The following is a 20,298-nucleotide window of genomic DNA, read 5'->3' as shown; positions in this document are numbered from 1 at the left end:
ACTTAATTTATTGCATTCAATAAATATTTGTTGAATGAAGGAGGGAGTGAATGAATGATTCCTGCCCGAGGAATCCAGTGTCTATCTTGTAGAACCCAGGAACCCCAGAAGCACAGGCATCTTCCTTTCCATTTCTTTTCTGGTCATGAGACTTGTGGGAAAGGCTTGGGTGGAAGGTGGAATGGAGAGTCTTGGAGCACAGTGGGAAAAGAAGGTAATGACAAGACAGGGCAGGAGAGAGCAGAGCTACAACGGGGCCCCACCAGGCAGGGGGCAAGAGTACCTCCTAGGGAGGTAGGCCAAGTTTATAATCACTTCCTCAGGCAAAGGGACTTGCGATTTCATGTTGAGAACAGGTCTTCAGTTATTTTTACAGAATTCCTTTAGAGTTGGCCTGGCACATGCTCAGCTTCACAGGGAGAATGATCCTGAACCTGGAGTCATCTGACCAGGGTGCTTAAAGCCTGTTGGAAATGCTTCAGCAGAACTTGGTGGGTGGCAGGTAATGGCCATTTTGCTAATCTTGGTAATTTCCCAGGTCAACAGGGTGCCTGGGAGCATCTATTGTCCACCATGCCTACTCTGGAGGCCTAGCTGTGTAAAGACTAGATCCTTGTCCTAAAACTTTAAATCCATAATGGACCCAACTATCTACTTCCTCCCCCCCCCCCCCATTTAGACACACCCTGGTGCCTCCATTTTCTCTAATACAGAGAATTATAAAAGTGTTTTTTAAAAAATTCCAATTTCCTATTTTCCTGGCAAGCGGCTTTGCCTTAATGGACGAGAACCTGCTTCCAAGCCAAAATGAGTGTTTGCCGAGCGACGTCATGGATGCCTAGTGCTCTGCCTCTCAACTGAATTGCAGGTCCCCTCTCAATCTGTTCCCCCATCTGTGTAGCCAGGATGCTGCCACAGGGCCATGGGGCTCTGGGAAATGGTAGAGCTCTCTGGAATTTCAGCAGCATAAGGCTACTCAGCAAGGCTCCAGGTCAAGAGTGGTAAGGAGAACATCGATTCCCCTGGCTTTTCCTTTGTGACTTTAGTCCTGGCCCTCCTGTCCTCACTTCCTGCCCTCACCTCCTGTCCTCACCTCCTGCAAGCTCACACACACCATTCCGAGCAGATCAGAGCCATGCTGCAGGGTGGCCGCTTCGTGACCACTCTTTGGTCTCCTATAGTTTTGTTAAATCTGTCAGGTGTCATAGGTACTCGGGGGGCAGTAGCGAGACCTCTTCCCCACAACTCTGAACTTAGAAACCAGACAGATTTCTATGTGGAGCACGAAACCAGTACATAGATCATACACAGTTGAATAGCCAGCCTCCGGAACACCCAAGTGAAGAAATTTTCTGTAAAAACATAGAATTCAAACCTTGAATCATAGTGATCTTGGAGAAGATGGGCCCAAATGTGATTATGACCATAATTCAGAGAACAGAAATCAACACTACTGATGTTATGGTATGCAGTTTGAAGAAAGGGGTGTGAATAGAAGGGGGTAGTGAATGTAGAGAACAGAAAAGAAAGCCTCCAGGAGCTAGATGTTAGGAATACCTTTTCAAATGTTGTCTAGTGTTAGGGAGTCTTAGCTAAGTGAACAGTTTTCCTTTGCAGAGCCCAGGTTAGAGTGGGAGAGTGAGTGGAGAGGGCTTCAGCTAGGGGAGCCTCCTGTGCTCACCTGGTTCTCCTTGTTCTGAAGCTTGCATTCCTCTGCATCCTGTCTGTAGGGAAAGCTGGCAGTGAGCGGGTCGATGCCAACATCCTGCTCACTTAATAATTGTATTTCCAATTGAAAATTAATGAATGAGCTTTCTTGCTGGTAACTGTATATTTACACTTGACAGGCAGATACTCTGTCAATGTGCAGACGGAAGTCAGGTTTCTGAGCCTGGGAGCCTGAAGACATGAGTGAGGGAATTTGACCAAGATCGGGGTCACCTTGTCGCATCTCCCTGGCCTACGAGTGGCCTTCCCCAGCCACATCTTTTGCCTGTGTGCATGTTCCTGCACATTAACACAGACACAGCGACAGCAGGATCTTAAGAGACAACGCGTCCAACCTCCTCATTTCTCCTGATCTCTCCATTGGAATGAAACCTCCACTGGATGATTTTCAAGCTAGTTCCTCTAAGTTTCTGCCATCTCTTCTCCTCTTCTCACTCTACTTCGTTTCTCTCTCACCCCTTTTAACAGCCAAGATGGCACATGGGGTCCATAGAGAATATTGGGCACTGGTATGTCACAGGGCTTCAGTCTTTCCTTCTTAATTCTGATCTCCTGCCTGGAAGAGGGCAAATGAGGATTCTTCTTTCTCTCACTCCCATGACTTTGACTTGCTTCTCATCACCATTGTCCTGAGTTTTTTCCCTCAGCGAAGCCTAGGAAAAGGGGATGCTCAGAGATGCAAACGGGCTGAACCTCTGTGCTCCATGATCTTTGGGCTTCCTCTGAGGATACTCTCTCTGCACCAGGCACTCCAGCCCTGATTCCAGCATGCAGTCTGGGAGGGAGGGAGCAGAGGCTGGTCTCTACACAGTTAAGGCCCTTGCCAAATTGGATAGTCTGTGGTGCCTCACTGGAAACACTGGATTTCCTATGGTACCCCACCCCCGAGGCAAGTTGCTTCCCCCTTTTTGAAACCTTGTTTTTTTTTTCTGCTGTTCCAAAGAGCTTTTATTCAGTAGGATATATTTCTTCTTGTCTTCTGGAAGAGCTGAACTGTGGTTATAAGCCACGAATGTAAAACCACCCAAAGGCCCCCCTTCCTCCCTTTGTCTTGGCAGATATTCAAAATCTGATAAAACAATTTGGCCCATCTCTTGTGCAGTTTAAAACTTCCATGTGTTGTGTATATGCTTCTAAATGAAGCTAGTGACTCCCTCTTTGGCTTGCTAACTCAGCTCCAAAGTCTAGGAAAATGCTAGAACCAGAAAGAAACTTAGTAGAACCATCTCATTTGTCAAATAAGGAAACTGAGGCTCAAAGATGCTAAATGGCTTGCCTGGGGACCTATAGCTATACCTATGGCAGAGTATATTACTGGCTATTAAAAATATTCAATGATGAAGTCAGATCCTGTACAGTTACATGCTAAGAATTTAAATATATATAGTAAGTAGATTATTTACCCAAAAGTCTAAACACTAGACAGAGCTAAACGGTGCAATTGTTCTGAAAGAAACAACTATAAAGTCTCCATTAAAAAAATAATAACTCAAGTGGGGCAAAATGGGAGTGAGAGATACAGGCTTCCAGTTACGGGATGAATAAGTGACAGGAGTACATACATAGGGAAGATACAGCATAGGGAAAATAGTAATATTGTAATGGGGTTGGGTGACAGATGGTGTTACATTTGCAGTGAGCACAGCGTAATGTATAGAGATGCTGAATCACTGTGTTGTACACCTGAAATGAATGTAACATCATGTGTCAACTATACTAAAAAAATTTTTTTGGACCTTCAGTAAAATTGAAGAAGAACTTATAATGCATGTTCTATGTTGATGGCGTGGTCTATAGGGTTATGGAGGACAGATTGGTGGTATCATGGGTACCCGGTCCATACAAAGTGGACACAATGATCACATTAAAATGGACAACCACAGTGACTCATGATTATCTTGCTGCTAATACAAAAGTTGTTTCTGTCTCAGTCTATTATCCACTTGTTAGATAGCATCTATTTCAAAACATTGAATTGCCATTTCACAGATACGTATGTAACCTCAGAAATAGCCTCTTTTCCCAACCATCATGGTCTTTTAGAATCGAGATACCTAAACTCAGGAAATATTAATCCAGAACTGGCCAAATTTTGACGTTCTGAGTAAACAGTCATAAACTTCAGATGTACAAACTTGTTTCAGTCTTTGAAGCCACAGCAAATATATTTTAGAAGTAACAGAAATAATTTATAGTACTCATTTTGTTTTTCTAGTCCCCAAATGTTTTCTTGCACTTATCATGATGGAAAACATGCATGATATTTTGTGAATTTCTTCAATTTCTAATCATTCCTGTCTTTTGTTATTTGGGCAAATAGTCCATGTTTCAGGACATGCAATATCTTTAAGTATTAGCTTCTCAGAATAGCTGTTGGGTCATTCTTTTTCCTTTCATTTATTTTTCCTTTTTTTCCTACTCTTCAAGAGTTAAGAGACCCAGAAGCCAAAGGATCTTCATCTTGTCTTTATGTCTGTTTCTGTCATCTTTCAAACTGAAGATTGGATGTGGAAATCCCTGAGGTCTCCTCTAAGTCCTCATCTTCTATAATTTATATGGGAACACCTCTCTCATCCCCTAAGGCCCCAGCATAGACCTTTAAAGCCTCACTTTCCAGAATCCATCATGTGCCCACAAATGTACCACTTCATGGCCCTTCACATACTTTATTTAATGATCTCTTTGTCCAGTGGACCACAGCCTCCACAGGGCTGTTCATCATTTCTTCCCTAGGCTAACATAGTGTCTGACACAATTAATTCTTATTGCATGAAATAAACGCTGGACCAAATTCTTCTTCTGTCTCATATGCACAGCCACTCAGCTCGTCTAGAGGTGGCCATGTAGTTAAAAATTAGCCAGTACCTTGTTCTTACAAAATATAAGCCATCCTAAAGGAATCACAAGGATTTGTATTTGCAATGTTTCTCAATCAGTTGTGGGTTTGTCTGCAACACCTGGGGCTGCACAATGGTACTAGTAAATGATGGGATGAATTCATGTATCCTTTTAGCTCTTTAAGGGCAAAATATGCCCTGTTGCTGCTGCTGCTGCTGCTGCTGCTGCTGCTGCTGCTGCTGTTCTTGTTGTTGTTGTTGTTTTGGTGACCCAAATAAAGGTCGAAACTTAATAATAGCTGCTAATTGACAAAGTAGCAGGGCTAAAGTTGAAACACCGAGGGTTATATTCTCAATCTTGAATCTGAGGGTAAAGAGTGAATTAAAGCAATATATTCATTAGGGGATTTTGTTCACCTATAACAGATTTTCTAATTAACGAGGCTTAAACAAGGTAGGGGCCTGTTTTTCTCTCATGTAATAAGAAGTCTGGAGGTAGAATGTCTACAGTTGGTACAGATGCTCATAGATGTCAGACCTTTGCCTTATGGTTGGTCACAAGATGGCTGCTAAAGCTCCAGCCATCACATATGCATTTTCAGCAAGAAAAAAGACAAAAAGTGCCCATGGGAAAAAAAAAAAAAAAAAAACCCTTTCTGGGGGTGCCTGGCTGATTTAGTCAGAAGAGCATGCAACTCTTGATCTTGGGGTAATAGTTTGAGCCCAACATTGGGTATAGAGATTACATAAATGAACAAACAAACAAACTTAAAAAAAAAAAACAAAAAACCTTTCTGGTAACCCCACCAAACTATTTCATAGGCTAGGACTGTATGTTATGGCCACCTCTCTCTGAAGGGGCGCTAAGAAACAGGTTTTTTGATTGGGTACTTGCCCCTAAACACAGATGGATTTTTGTAAGAAAGAGGAGAGAATGAATATTATGTAAGCAACAAGCCAGTTTCTTTTGGTTACTCAGACATAATCTTCTTTCCATGCATGGTTTCCCCATTCCCAGTGGAGGTGTCACCTAAGCCTGATCCAGTTAGTCTATCAAGATTAAAGCCCTGGATCTCTGGGTGATGTGTGGTCCCTCCCATCACTTCTGGATATAATTCCTTGTGACCAAGCCCTGATACAACTCACATGCAATGCTGGAAAAGGTATAGAATAACTACAATAAAAACTTCCATTTATGAGAGGAGACATGGAAAACACAGCAGTCACCGTCCATATGACCTAATCCTCATGAGCAAAACTAGCAAGGGTATAAACCCTCCCTTTTATGACAGGAACTCCTGTTCATTGCCTCCATGGCCCTGGCCTCTCTTTGGAAGGTTATTCCTCATTCGTTGTCTTCCGTGGCCACTTCTGTGGTGGGTTTGGAAGGACACCCTTTCTGGGGACTGTACACATTGCCTACTTCTTGTAGATGTGAGTTGCCCAGGGAAGGGAGAGCAAGAGTTATGAGATTGCTGTGGGGATTGAGCCATCCCAGGCTGTTACAAACCAGGGTTGGGGTTTTGGAGTTATGAGATTGCTGTGGGGATTGAGCCATCCCAGGCTGTTACAAACCAGGGTTGGGGTTTTGGAGTTATGAGATTGCTGTGGGGATTGAGCCATCCCAGGCTGTTACAAACCAGGGCTGGGGTTTTGGCAGTATGATTCCCCCACGACTTAGTAGGCTCTTGGTCAATTCCTGATGATTTGTTTTCTTTCATTTCTAGCATATGAGTTCTGTACATCACCCTAAATTTTAACTTAACATATACTACTTAATGTGTACTGCTGGAACAGTTGAAATAGTGGCTTCCAGTGAGTAATCATACCTTTCTCAAGACTTACAACCTCTGTCTGGTAGGGTACCACCCACCCCCTTCTGATCAAGCAGGTTTTCTCAGCACTACAAGGGTCCAGCATCTGAGCCTCTCTGGCAATGTAGAGTACGGGCTCAATGTCAAGAGTATGTTCCTTGACAAAGTGACATTTCCTCCCATCTCACTTGCTGGCTGAGTTGAGGAGCTCTAGACTTTGCTGAGAGTGTCAAATCATCTACCCATATTCTAAAAGTTTCCTACCATATTTAACACCATAACCTCAGTGAACACATCAGTGACTTTCCAAGGTACAGCAGGTGGCACTTTAACCAAATGTTTTACATTAAATGGCTAGGGTCACTTTTCCAGTCTGTAAATATCCGGGTCCTTGGCATCTGCCCCCCTCCCTCCCTTTGTCATCCAATTCTATGTTTTAGATTCTATTACTTCTAGTTCCTACACTTCTGGGTATCACAGTGTGTTATTTTGGGGGGAGTTAATTCAGCTCATTAGTTGGATTTTGAAAAATCCAAATAACAATGATTAAATAACATGGGGATTTATTTTTTTCATTTCTGTTCTTCTCTTAAAGAATACTTAAAGAATCTCTTAAAGAAACGCCATGTAACAATTTCTCCATACCTCCAAGAGAAGCTGGGATTTAGTTGAATATATCATGCCCACAAAGAAAAGGACGAGAGAATGGATATTAGGTAGAAAGCCACCCACTTCTGACACAAGGTACCTATTTATGTGTTATATGAGGCCCATTGGCGGCAGGGATTACAGGGCAGAGTGCTAGCCTACATGACCAAATCCAGTGGATCTGGTTTCTAGTCCTGATTAGCCTCTCTGGTCCTTAATTAGCCTGTCTGATTTTGTCATTTATCTGAGTCTCTAAAAAGGGGATACTAACAATATATCCCTACAGTATTGTTTTCCAAATAAGTAAGGTAATCCATGGAAAGTGCTCATTTAGAAGAACGTCTGAGTGTGGTTATGCTCACAAAACATTAGGCATTAGCCAGTGTGGGTAAAATGGTGTCACCACCCTTGTTTTACAGAGAATGAGACAATGGGGAAGCCTCCAGCTCACTGGGGCCAGTTCCCCCTCACTCCCTCTTTTGGAGCCACATCTACCCCCACACCTATCCCCAGGGAGCCCAGCAGGCTCTCACATCAGGGTCTTTGCACTTGCTGTCTCCTTAGCAGAGAACAGCCCTTGGCGGGTGATATTCTCTCACTCAATCCCTCACTTTATTTGGGTCTCTTCTCAGAGGGCCTTTCTTAATCTGCTCATACGTCCATCACTCAGTAAGCTCTGATTCTCTTCATAATGTCAATCCCCATCTGACATTATAGTATTTTATGTTTACTAATTTGCCACCATCACAATACAGGCTTCATGAGGCTTTGTAGGAATGTTGTCTGTTTTGTTTAGGGCCCTGCATGGCATAGGCACTCAATGAACATCTGTTGAATGAACAGTAAATATTTAATCAACATTGGTTCACTTTTAAAATGTGAGCTTTTCCCAAAAGTAAAAAGAGGAATCCAGTCCAGAAGAAAAGAAGACTAAGGAACTTGGAACTTAGCAGATTCCAGAATAGGAAGACATCAAGAATTCAGGACAATTGCAAGAGGGAGTGAGTAAAGACAGCCCAGTATGAATCTTTGAAGCAAGGTCTGGATAAAACTGAGGACCCTTTTCTGCATCCTGCCAGTTTCAGGATTTAGCTTATGGATTTCAGGTGACTCTGGGCTGAGACTTTAGGCGGATGATTGGTTTCATATAGTTTGGTGTTGACCCATCTTTTTCATTATTGTCCCCCTCTCCCCATCCTAGAGAAAAAAAATTATCACTCAAAATATTAAACACTAAGGAGTAAATTCTGCCAGATAGCTTTGAGCTTTGCAGGCAGGTACTAACCATTATAATATCTAAGATTTGTTGGCCCCCTCAACCCGACACTACTTTTCTCCCCCTTGTGGGGGCAGTTATTGCCCTGCTGTGCATGCATGATGTCGCTGAAAGAGGATCTTAGAAAGTTGGTAGATTCTAGAATTTTTTTTAAGCGTTTGTTTATTTTTGAGAGAGACAGAGACGGGGGGGGGGGGGCAGAGAGAAAGGGAGACAGAGTCTGAAGCAGGTTCCAGCTGTCAGCACGGAGCCTGATGCGAGGCTTGAACTCACAAACTATGAGATCATGACCTGAGCCGAAGTTGGACGCTGAACCAACTGAGCCACCCAGGCGCCCCAAAGTTGGCAGATTCTAAACACAGTATCAAAATCTGTTAAGAAGCATTCATTTTGAATTTTGAATGCTAAGGCTGTCAGCTTCAGGCTAGTCAAAATTAATTTAAATTATCATGGCTGTTTACTTTGAGATGGACTCTAATTAGAGAATTATATATGATAGAAAAAAACTGAACTGGAACATGCAGTGGGCCTTCATGTCCACAGATTCTGCTCGCTGCTGAAATTGATCTTCGAGATGAGAAGCATTAAGACCTCTAGACAGATCCACCTCTGAGGGAGGTTGGTATTTGTAACTATTTGCAGGTTTCTGTTGTTCTGTATCTTCTCTGGGTCAATGTTTTGTTCCCCGGAATGTTTCATTGGATGTTGTGAAAGAACTACCCATTTCATGTATTGCAAATTTGTGTATCTTTTCTTATGCCCTGAGTCAATCTCAAATCATTGTAGTAGATTGGAATGCTCCTATTCCCCTTATTTATAGAAGATCCCATGAAAAGGAATTGATAGAATACAGGGCTAGAAGGATTACTGGGAAATTCCCAATTATAGGTATGGAGTCAAAAACTTGTTCATATCCCATGAACACCAAAATAAGACTGAATATCCCCAAATAACTTTTTCCTTTTATGAAAGCTCCTTCCCTGCCCCCACAACATTCACAGTCAGAGGGTGGGCTCCCAGCAGCCAGGATGATATCCCTTGACCCTAACCCCTTGCCCTTCACTGATAGACTACAGAGGGACACCTGCTCCATGTTGAACCAATCAGCTTTGCTCACCTCCAATATATCAGCAACTTTTGAGTTGCCAAGTGCAGGAAACAACTCAAGGTAAAGTTTATTTTCATTTAAAGGGGTTTGTTTAGTTTAGTTTTGCTTGACCTTTCTTTTTTTTTTTTTTAAGTAGTTAAATTGTTAAAATGTAATTTATTGTAAGGATTGATATAGTCATTTGGATTGAAGAGGAAGGTAGCAATGCAGCTGTGTCCAGTGTGTCTGAAACTAAGACCAGGAGTGCTGTGGGGAAACCAGAGTATTCTCTCGCTGGTCTTACACCTCTGCCTTCTTCTGATCCATTTTATTTTATTTCTTGGTAGGATGGCTTTCTTTGCTACTTTGCTACTTTGTTCACAGCAGGTAGAACATTGCCATCCAGGGCCCCTAGTTCAAAAGTTACAGTTACCTTCACACACTTAAGACTGGGCTTTCTCTCTCTCTCTCTCTCTCTCTCTCTCTCTCTCTCTCTCTCTCTCTCTATATATATATATATATATATATATATATATATATATATATCAGTCCCAGTGCTCAGTTCTCAGGGAAAAACACTGGTCCAGCTTGCATGAGATCCCCAGCTCTGGACCCATCACCAGGGGCTGGGAGCTCATATTACATGAACATGGCTACCAGGATTGTACCTTTATCATTCTGTTACGAGGCTTGTCCTAGACTTATTACACACTGGTTTCCACGTATTTAGGCATCTCTCCTCTGGACTATGAATTCCTTCAGGGCAAAGAATTTGCCTTATTGATGGTATATATTCCTGGTGCCAAGTTCAAGGCCTGATTCTTACTGAATGAATACAAGTTGACAGCAGGAAAAAAAAAGGTCCTCTAGGCTTTTCTTCAATCAGACTTATTTAAAGAGCATCTTGCCCAAGATATTTACTCTGTTTTCATATGTATAGGACCACTTGAACTGTGACTAAGTCCCTGAATCATTGACCATTAAAACTGTAATTTAAAATATATTTTAAAAATTGTTCTAAATGATTGAGAGTCTACACGGTAACAGGCACTGTGCTGGGGGAGGGAGGACACTGATGAATGAGACACTGTCACTGTGTTTGAGGACCTCTCTGTTGAGTTTGACAGACCTTGGAGATCACTTAGCTTAACTTTCTCATTTTACAGATGAGGAAATGGAGACTCATAACGATTGCTAGGACTGATGGAAAATGTTTTGATTTATTCATAAGATTTTAATATGTCTGTGTGGAGTCACTTTGCAGTGAGAGGTGTTACTTATTTTGGCCAAAGGGAACATTCCGTTTTTGTACATTTATGGATTATCTTTTCTTTGATCTTGTGTTTCTTTTTTAATAGGCATGTGATTATGTAGATAATATTTGCTAAGCTTTTGATTTATTTGGAACCAATTAATAGCTGGCACTCAAGTTCTTTGGAAGCTCAAACCTTGCTATATTGGAAATTTCTTTATGGTTACTGAGTAATAAGGTCATGTATTATTGACATGGCTTCTGACACTTCTCCCATTTATTATTATTCCTTGTTAAATCACTTCCTGAGAAGGCTAGAAAATGTTTTCCATCTTAGATGGCATAGTTTATATTGACTTTCTCTGGATGAAAGTGAAATTCAGAGAAGAGAGTGAAAAGGATCATTTTTCTGCATTTACAAAGGATGGAGGTGAAAGTTTTCTTTGGGGGAGAAGGAGAATTGGCAGTGGACTTCAATTAGCTTTTTGTTGTGGGAACATATCGTGTGCCAGGCCCTGTGCAGAATTTGGTGGGGGCAGGATAGCTGCCAGCTCTCGCAGGGGAGACGTGCCTACTGCCGCTGGCCATGCGGGCGTTGGGGGAAGATGCATCATTGCTCTAAGCTGTGTGTTCAAGGACAAGCTGAGGAGAGGCCAAGTCTCCTCACTCAGAAGCATGGAGAAATATTTCTCTGTAGGAGATAGCTTTGGGTTTGGCCTAAGAGTAGGTCAGTTCCCACAGTTTACCAAAGGAAGGGGAGCAGCTAAGAGCTGTAGGATGATTAGGGACATGGATCCCTGTGAGGCCACATGAGGAAGATGGAATGAGGCCCAGGCTTGGGAAGGGCATCATCCTAAGACCAAGCCTGAATCTCTCTGTGCTGTTGATTGGCCCTTTCTCTTCTTGGCATCATTGTTAGTCCTGGAATGGAGAGCCTTCCTGGATATACAGCTGGGCTGATCAAGGCAAATGGACATAGACTTTAACGTCCTAAGAATGTAAGCTTTTAAATATGTCCAGAACCCCTCCAACAGCCTTCCAGAGAATCTTGTCACATAGCCTCCTTGTTGGATATGAGTTTGATGGGGGCCGTACTGGAAAAAGTCATCTTATTTCCCTGATGATCAGGAAAACTTCCTGGAGAAGGTCAGTGTTCCAGAGGTTTCTGTCTGGGGGAAGGGTGTGTGTGTGTGTGTGTGTGTGTGTGTGTGTGTGTGTGTGTGTCTGTGTGTCTGTCTCTCTGTCAGTCTGTCTGTATATATATACATGGTGGAAGGATCTTAGCTGGGGAATGAGGAGAGGATTAGGTTCCTGCCTGAAAAAGCAAATATGGTTCTTTCGTAATACAGGAGGCCATGTGTTCTGTCTCAGAGGGCTCATTGTTGTGACTGAAATTTTTTGTTTTTTCCTTTTCCAGGCATAAATGAGTCCAGGTGAGGTCATGCTGTGGCTGCTGGAAGAATACCCCATTTCCACGTTATCTGCATGGGCTCTGCTGTGAAAGGAACCAAACAAGAACTTGTTAGACGCTTCCCTCTCTCGGTGAGCACTCCAGGCACAGCAATTGTTCCACTGTTATTCTAATTGTGTCCTGTCCTCCTCTTGCCAAAGCCAACAGCCCAGTCTCAAGTAGGCATCCTTTAGGCTCATCTGCCACCTTGAACATGAACACAGGGCAAGCTGATGACAGCCAGGGTTCCCAAGGGACATGGGGCCCTGCCCGGTCCAGCCCCCAGAAGCAGGTCTTCTCATGATGTTGGTGTCTGGGAGTGAGCACCATGCCCATCACCCAGGACAATGCCATGCTGCACCTGCCCCTCCTCTACCAGTGGCTGCAGAACAGCGTGAGGGAGGGCGGGGATGGCCCAGAGCAGCGGCTCTGCCAGGCAGCCATCCAGAAGCTGCAGGAGTACATCCAGCTGAACTTTACTGTGGATGAGAGTGTGGTCCCACCTGACCACAGCCCCCCAGGGATGGAGATCTGTACTGTGTACCTCACCAAGGAGCTGGGGGACGCAGAGACTGTGGGCCTCAGTTTTGGGAACATCCCTGTTTTCGGGGACTATGGAGAAAAGCGTAGAGGGGGCAAGAAGAGGAAAACCCACCAGGGCCCTGTACTGGACGTTGGCTGCATCTGGGTGACAGAGCTGAGGAAGAACAGCCCAGCAGGGAAGAGTGGGAAGGTCCGACTGCGGGATGAGATCCTCTCCCTGAATGGGCAGCTGATGGTCGGAGTTGATGTCAGTGGGGCCAGGTGAGTGGGGGAGTGCTGGTTGGCACAGGGGCTGGATGGGGGACCACTGTGGCTCATGTATGTCTGCTGCTCCAACCTGCACTGCAACGGGTTTGAGTCCTACTCTGGTAAGCCAATGGCATTAATCTTATAGAGGGAAAATACTAAATTGAAGTACTGTGGTATTTGTATGTTTCTTTTATGCTTCATTCTCTCTTAGAGGACTTAGAGTATTTCCTTTTTTCCTGAAACCTAGGAATACTACATGACACAAGAGTATAAGAAATGTCACATTGAGTTAGATCTTCTCCTCCACTCAACCAACATCTCCCCTCCAGCTGGAGCATTAAAGGTTGGGTCCTGGATGTATTTCCATCTGCCTGTCTCATATCACCTTAGTCACAGACAAACAGTCCAGAATCCCCTTGAGATGCTTAGAAGTATCTTTGGACAACCAGCCGCCCCTGCCCTCAGTCCCAGTTTCCCCATCCTGAAAGATCCATTTGGATCTCATCTGAATGAGCATATTTCCATTTTTCACCTGTGTGGCCACCCATCATCTCAGTAAGTTATGACCAGACTGTTGTTTCCCAGATGAATCAGAGTCCAAGACCACCCTCAACCTCAGTGATTTACTAGAAGGACTCAAAGGACTCAGAAAAACTCAGGGTTACAGTTTATTATAGTGAAAGGATACAGATTAAAACCAGTAACCGTAAAAGGTACACAGCGTGGGATCCAGAAGAGAGAACAGGTGCAAACTCAGTTGTTGCTCCCAGTAGAGTTGTACAGGTGGGCTCAGTTCTTCAGGCAATGGTGTGTGACAACATCTATGGAGTATTGTCAACCAGGGCAGCTCATGGGAGCCTTGGTATCAGGGTTTTTTGGGGGGTCAGCTGGCATGGAGTGCCTGTGTAGCTGATCTTAGTTACTCAGTGTCCAGTCCCTCCAGAGTTCAAACTAATGCCACATGGCCCAATGCCCGTGCCATAGATTACATTATGAGTATGGCCCAAGACCCAAGGTATACAAAGACACTCTCATCAAGCAGACTATTCCAAGGTCTTAGAAATTACCTCCCAGGGGTTAGTCAAGAACCAGTCTTTTCCTTGGAATATACAGAGGTTGAATACACCAAACTTGCTGTGTTAACCCTTTACTGCACACCAAGGTTTTAGTAATGACTAAATATGGAAGAGAAAAGAAAAGAGAAGTTTGAAGAGATTCTGAGATGCATAACTTTTGTGGAGCCTTCAGAGGCTCCTGTGAGGAAAGCTCCTATGTCCCAAGAGAAGAGAATCATGGAGAGAGGGTCACTTTGAGAATCATGGTGACCTTTCACTGAGGGAGATCTATAACCCAAGGAGACCCTGAAGGGAAGAAGCCAGAGCAGAAGTACCTTAAGTTTAATTTTCTCCTTCCTTTCAGTCTCCTACCAGACCTTTCCATTGGCAGAAACCAGGCAGAAGCCAGTGGCAAGGGACCCATTGAGAGGGTCCATATGTGTCAACCTGAGGCAGAAGCCAGGGTAGAGAATGGTGGAGAGTGGACATGGAGGGGCAACGAGAAGTCATTGGTCTCATATATATAGTGTGGCCCAAGTTTAAAATGATCTAGTGCATGGAAAGAACATAGCACAGGCCTGGCTGGCGTGTATGAGTACTTACTCAGTAGACTCTCACCAGTATTTTCTTTGGGTTGCCTGTCTGACTGAAGAGATGTTCTTGGCTAATGGCTGGGTCCTCAACTAGCAATTACTTTCACTTTCAAGGAGGAGTGTTGAAGAGAAATGATTCTATTTAAAGTTCGAAATTGTTCTTAGAAAAGAAAAAGGACTGACCACCATGGTATTCATTGGTGTTGAGAATATGACTCCAGTCCCTGGTGGCTGGGTCCTTGAGGTTAGAAGTAGGGATCAGTGGAGCTTGATGGCAGCCCTCCCAGAGCTATCCCTGAGAGCCCCCACCATTTACAACTATCTTCTGTGAGGGGAGCTGATTTGGATGCAGAGGCAGAAGGAAGAGCAGGAAGGGGACATCCAGTGGGAGAGCATAATGGTCAACAGCTCCAGCTCCCAACTAGTGCTGCCTCCTCAGGCTCCCACACTTACAAACTGATTAACCTTGAAAAATCATCCCTCTTAGTCTTGGATTCCCAGTGACATGGAAATGATAACACTATTGATCGTTGATCCAATGACTAAATGATGCAATAATGCATATAGAGGGCTTAGTACTATGTCTAATCCATAGTGCTCAGTAAAATATTAACATCATAATGACTGTTCTACATGGAGCATGTTTAGAAGGACTGGGAATTTATTATCTAAGAGGTTGCTGGAGTCTTTAGGATTTGGAGAAGTTTATTCCATATGGGATAAATTTTCTCATGTATGTTCAGGAAGCTCTTCCCATTGCCTGCTTAAGGTTGTAGACTTTTTAAGAGGCCAAGTTTAGTGTCCCAGGCTCTGAAAGTATATCTAACCCTGAAATGAAAATGCTTTCCAGCTACCAAAGGAGGATTCTTTGGTGATTCTAATTTATTCCTTGAGTCATAGGATGATGCCCATTTTTTTTTTTCAAAGAAAGAAGATACAGAAGAATAGAAAGGTGATGGGACCAGGGTCATGACAGAAAGTGGGACACGAAACTAGACTCCTTAATGGAGGTTTCAAGGAGGGGCAAGTATGGTACGATGGAGGAGGCAGTGAACTGAGTCTGGGATTCTGGATTTTCTCCATAGGTCTTCTAGCAACTAGCTTTGAGACCTTGGGTAAGTGTGTAGGGATGGTGGGGGTGGTGGTGCTGGGGAGGTTAGCCAAAGTGGCCTATGCTAACATATTAGGAGTGAATCTCTGAAACATTTCATTTGATCCACCTGAGCTAGTTTTATCATTCTAGAAGCTTACAGAGGTGAAGCAGTGTTCCCATGATGTCATGGTGATAATTGGCACAGCTGAGACTCAGTCTCTCCCTTCCGACTCCCATTTGGGAGTGGTACCTGTTCCAGGGCACCATTCCACTTCTGTGTGGTCAGGAAGAGATTATTTGGATGGATGTGGTCGCTTGGCATCTGGACTGAGATAGCTAAGGCTGAGGAGCTTGGAGGATGGAAAAAGGAGAACATGTTGAGGAACAGGTCTCTGGGATTGCTAATTGTTATGCTTGGGTGTTCTCAAATGTACCTGGGATTTGTTCTAATCAAGTGTGATAAGACATGCAGACAGGGAAATGACTGTCATAAAGAAGGATGTTGGCACTCCCAGATCTCTAGAAACGGGGGATCGACACACCATGCAGGGCTACACAGACAAACACCATTGTTATTCAGGAGGCAGAGGGAGAAGAGGGAAGAATATGGCCTGAAACTTTATTGGGATTTTCAAGGGAGGTTTGGGTGAGGAATGGCAGCTACTCTGAGCAATCTTAGGATTTGGTAGCTTGAATAACTGCAGCAGGCTCTGAGATATAGGATGGTCTCTAGTTGTCCAATACGTGGCATGGGGTGACTTATGGGCAATACTGTCTTGATGTATGAGAGTTTAACAAAGGAGGTGGTTGGGGTGTGAACTCTGGATTGGTTGATTTGTATATCAAAGGCACACTCTCAGGGAAGTTTGCTATTTCTAGGAATTGGCTAACCTTGGAAGGGTCAGTCTCTCTGGGATCAAGGCCCGAAATGCCAGAGCATCAAGAATACAGAAAATAAGGAAACAATAGTCAACGCACTGGGCTTCTGGAAATTTTCCACAGCTGAGGAAGTAAATCTCCCAAACATAACTTTTTCAATAGTGCACAGTCATGACCCTGAAATTCCTTTCTCTGATGACACAGTCATGTGTATATGCTGGACAATGAAGGGCCATGAGAGGGAAGACCTACCCAGAAGCCACTGAGATGTAGAGGTGATAGAAGGAAAAGGCCAGGATCCACTGATGGGTCTTCAAGAGAAGTGTGAAAGTGAATCAAGTAATGAAGGAGGACTCCTAGAGTCCTGGGCTCCCAGTGCTCATAACAACCAAGAAGTTAACAAGACAAGAGGAGACTAGCTTGATTTTCTAAGGCTCACTCCCTAGTTCTCTGGCGTAATTATCAGAAGAGTTGTTGAGTGAGCAGTTGCTACCATAGTGGACATTCTCCCATCTTATTTAATCTAAAGCTGTGATGAGAAACCTTGATGGCAGAGGCCACGTAACTTGCCCAAGGTCACCTAAATAAGAGGCAGAACCAGATTTGGACTTGGGTCTATCTTCCATCACAGTCTGTGCTCCTAAGTCCTGTGCTATACTACCTCACATCTGCCCCAGAGTTATATGTTGGCTTTTGCCATGTGGTCTGGTAATTTCATGGATGGTTTTCAGCTTCACAGAATACCTCCTCAGTGTAATGGTAGACACCAGGGAAGAAAATGACTAGAACACCATAAGGCTTCCACTTACCCAAACTGATAAGGAAAACAGAAGCCCCCCCCCCCCCACTCCATCTTAAAAAAGGAAACCCAATTTTAATGTAGAATCCTTTTGCCACACTTATATCTAGCCAGAACTTCAGGACTAGAAGCACTTTGAGATTAAGTATCAAGGAACTTAAAGTGTTTTGAATGTTCTTGAGATGCTCCTTCACTCTGTAACTGGCTAACAGTGTCCTTCAACACTAAATTTTTCCACATACCTATATAGGTTTTGTCCTAAAAAGTGGTGAATACAAATTAGGGTTTTGTTGAGACCCCAGTGTAACTCTGCAAACAGCTCCCTCAACTGTATACCCCTCTTATTCATAAGCATAAGATTTCAGGTGTCCCCATATGAACATCACACTCTCCCCGCCAAGATGATACATTGGTTGTCCATACTCTTGCTTGGAATTTTCATATGAGGCACTCTTTTGGGCAATCCATTCTTCTCCTCTTGAGTTTGGTTTCGAATTCAACACTACCTTAGATGATGTTATGGTTTGAACTGTGTCTTCCAGCCACCGCCTCCTTCCACCGCCTGCCACTACCAAATTCATATTTTGAAGCCTTAAACCCCCAATACCTCAGAATGTGGCCTAATTTGGAAATAGTGCCATTGCAGATATAACTAGTTAAGATGAAGTCATGCTGGAGTAGAGTGGGCCCCTAATCCAAAAGGACCAGTGTCCTACAGCAAATTTGGACACAGACATGCACACAGAGAGAACACTAAGTAAAGATTGTAGTTATACTGCCACAAACCAAGGAACTATCAGAAGCCAGGAGAGAAAGGTCTGGAACAGATCCTGCCTTAGTACCTCAGAGGGAGCCCGGCTCTGCCAGCACTTGATCTCAAACTTTTAGACTTCAGAACTATAAGACTATTGCTTAAACCATTTGGGTTGTGGTTCTTTATTATGGCAACCCTAGCAAATGAATACGTTTGCTATTTTGACCCTGTCACACCTCTGGCTAGGCAATTATTCAAGCGATTTCCTCCCTGACAAGACTTACTGGGGAAACTACAGAGCATGGTGGATGTGTTTGGAAGAAGACACTCTGAAAGTTGTGGGTGTGTTAAGTGTGGGAGGAGCAGGTGCAAAATGTGGAAGATGAGGTCATGGTTTACTTATTTAAAAAATTAGCTTAGGGTCAGTCTGTAAACCTCATCCCTAAGGAAAGAGCAAAGAATTCATAGCTGTGGGTTTGATACCCTTCTGCACCCCAGAACTAGTTCCAAAGGTAAACCTGTGACTGGCCCAAAATTACAGAAACAATTCTACTTTCTCACTGGGTGATATTCCTCAGGTCTGCACTTTGCTTCTAGCACTCCCCCCACTGCCAACCCCTAAGTCCCCTTACCCATAGCTCTGGGAGCCCCTTATTCTTTTGTGTGGTAACAGCCCCCTCTTGCAGGCATAATTGGTAACACACTAAGGAAAGTTTTTGTAAGCTCTATCATACCTACTCTAGGGAAGATGGGATATTCTGGAATGTTCTATTTACTTTTGTTTTGTGGAAGGAGAAATGAGAAGGTTTTTTTAAATTATTTCCTACAAGGAGTACTTTGTAACCCCAGTCCCTCCCTCCCTCAGCTAGCTTTCTATAAGTAAACCAGATCTGTTCCCTGGGGACAGATTGTTCCAAATTGGTAACAAAATATGGAACTAATTAAAACATAACCCACACAACAAAACAAGTAGCCTTTTCTGAAAAGTAAAAGGGCCCATTTTTCACTTAAAATGTATTTTTCAGGATGTGAACCATGACTGGACTCTTTTGTACGTTGATAAACACAAGAGGAGCATAGTGTAAGGAACATGGGCCTCAGAGAGATGAGTCTAGCTTCCAGGCCTACTTATTGGCTATGTGACTTTGGGCGAGTTACCTCAGCCACAGGAGGTTGATGCTATTTCCCCAGTAGGGTCATTTAGTGGATTAGATAAAATGATTTAGTTAATATACTAAATAGGCATTTGACACATGGCAGGTGTTCAATCAAAGCTGACTTTTAACACCTGTTCTGGTCATCCTCAGGCGATCTGAACCCAGAGCACAGCACATAACCAAGAAAAAGCCTTTGAGTTGGAGGTACAGAGGAGAGCCTCAAACTGTGCCAGTGCACTTAGCAAGATACAGAATAATCTTCAGCCCAGAAACCAGGGTGATATCAAATACCGAGCACCCAGTATGGCCTGGGTACCAGCCCATTGGAAAGGATGCTGGTGCATTCAAGAACAGGGTCCTGGAGCCTATACAAGCAGACTGCACCTTGGAGTCTGCACCTTCTCACGCTGGCATGTGAGAAGCCTGTGTGATCCGAGGAGACAGGCCAGGGTACTGAGCTGGCAGGAGGGCCCAAGGGGCTCAGGGCAGTTGGCCAACTAGTATATAGGAACATTACCTTACATACTGGGTGGACTAGCTGAATATCAGCCCTGACCATAAGTAACCTTCGGTACAGTACCCATTGCCTTTAAATTGTGTGTAAAATTAAATTTAGGGTTGTTACAAGCTCAGGCTCTGGTTACCCATAGCAACCTTGAGTTCTCTCTAGGTTATAGCAGATTTTAAACAGAGTGTCAAATGCTGCTAGAAGGTGTAACTTGGAGAAATGACTGCAGGTAGTGGTGTAGGAGATACAGGAAGGAAGAATTGCCAATTATACCTTTATAATACAGTCTCTGGGGCCATTTAGCATGAGCGTCCTGCCTACCTGAATATGCCCAAAGGCACCGGTGCTCTATTCAGGACTGTATATATAGTAAGAGGTGGCATCATGATAACCTAGAGACATTCAGGCAAGGTTAAATTGTATTCAGCTTGCTGTTTAAGAAGCCTGAGAAGCGTGTAATACACTTTAGAGAGATTTCCATTACAGAAGGTTAAAAGGAAAACAAGTTTCAGCATTTAGAATTCAATTATCTAGAAAACTTGTCATGTAGAACAGCCCATTCCCCAAGGATGCCAT

General features: G+C 43.6%; 1 protein-coding gene across 1 annotated transcript in view; it reads left to right on the top strand.

Moving 5' to 3' along the window:
• The first annotated feature begins 12,420 nt into the window (after positions 1 to 12,420).
• Positions 12,421 to 20,298, top strand: part of PDZD2 (PDZ domain containing 2) — a 233,994-nt gene continuing 226,116 nt past the window's right edge. The window contains exon 1 of the mRNA XM_047863057.1: positions 12,421 to 12,896. Within this exon, the coding sequence (XP_047719013.1) occupies positions 12,421 to 12,896 (476 nt within the window). The remainder of the gene's footprint in view (positions 12,897 to 20,298) is intronic.

Source organism: Prionailurus viverrinus, chromosome A1, assembly GCF_022837055.1.
Source record: "Prionailurus viverrinus isolate Anna chromosome A1, UM_Priviv_1.0, whole genome shotgun sequence".
In the NCBI taxonomy this organism is placed as follows: domain Eukaryota; kingdom Metazoa; phylum Chordata; class Mammalia; order Carnivora; family Felidae; genus Prionailurus; species Prionailurus viverrinus.
This window is presented reverse-complemented; position numbering and strand designations above follow the sequence as displayed.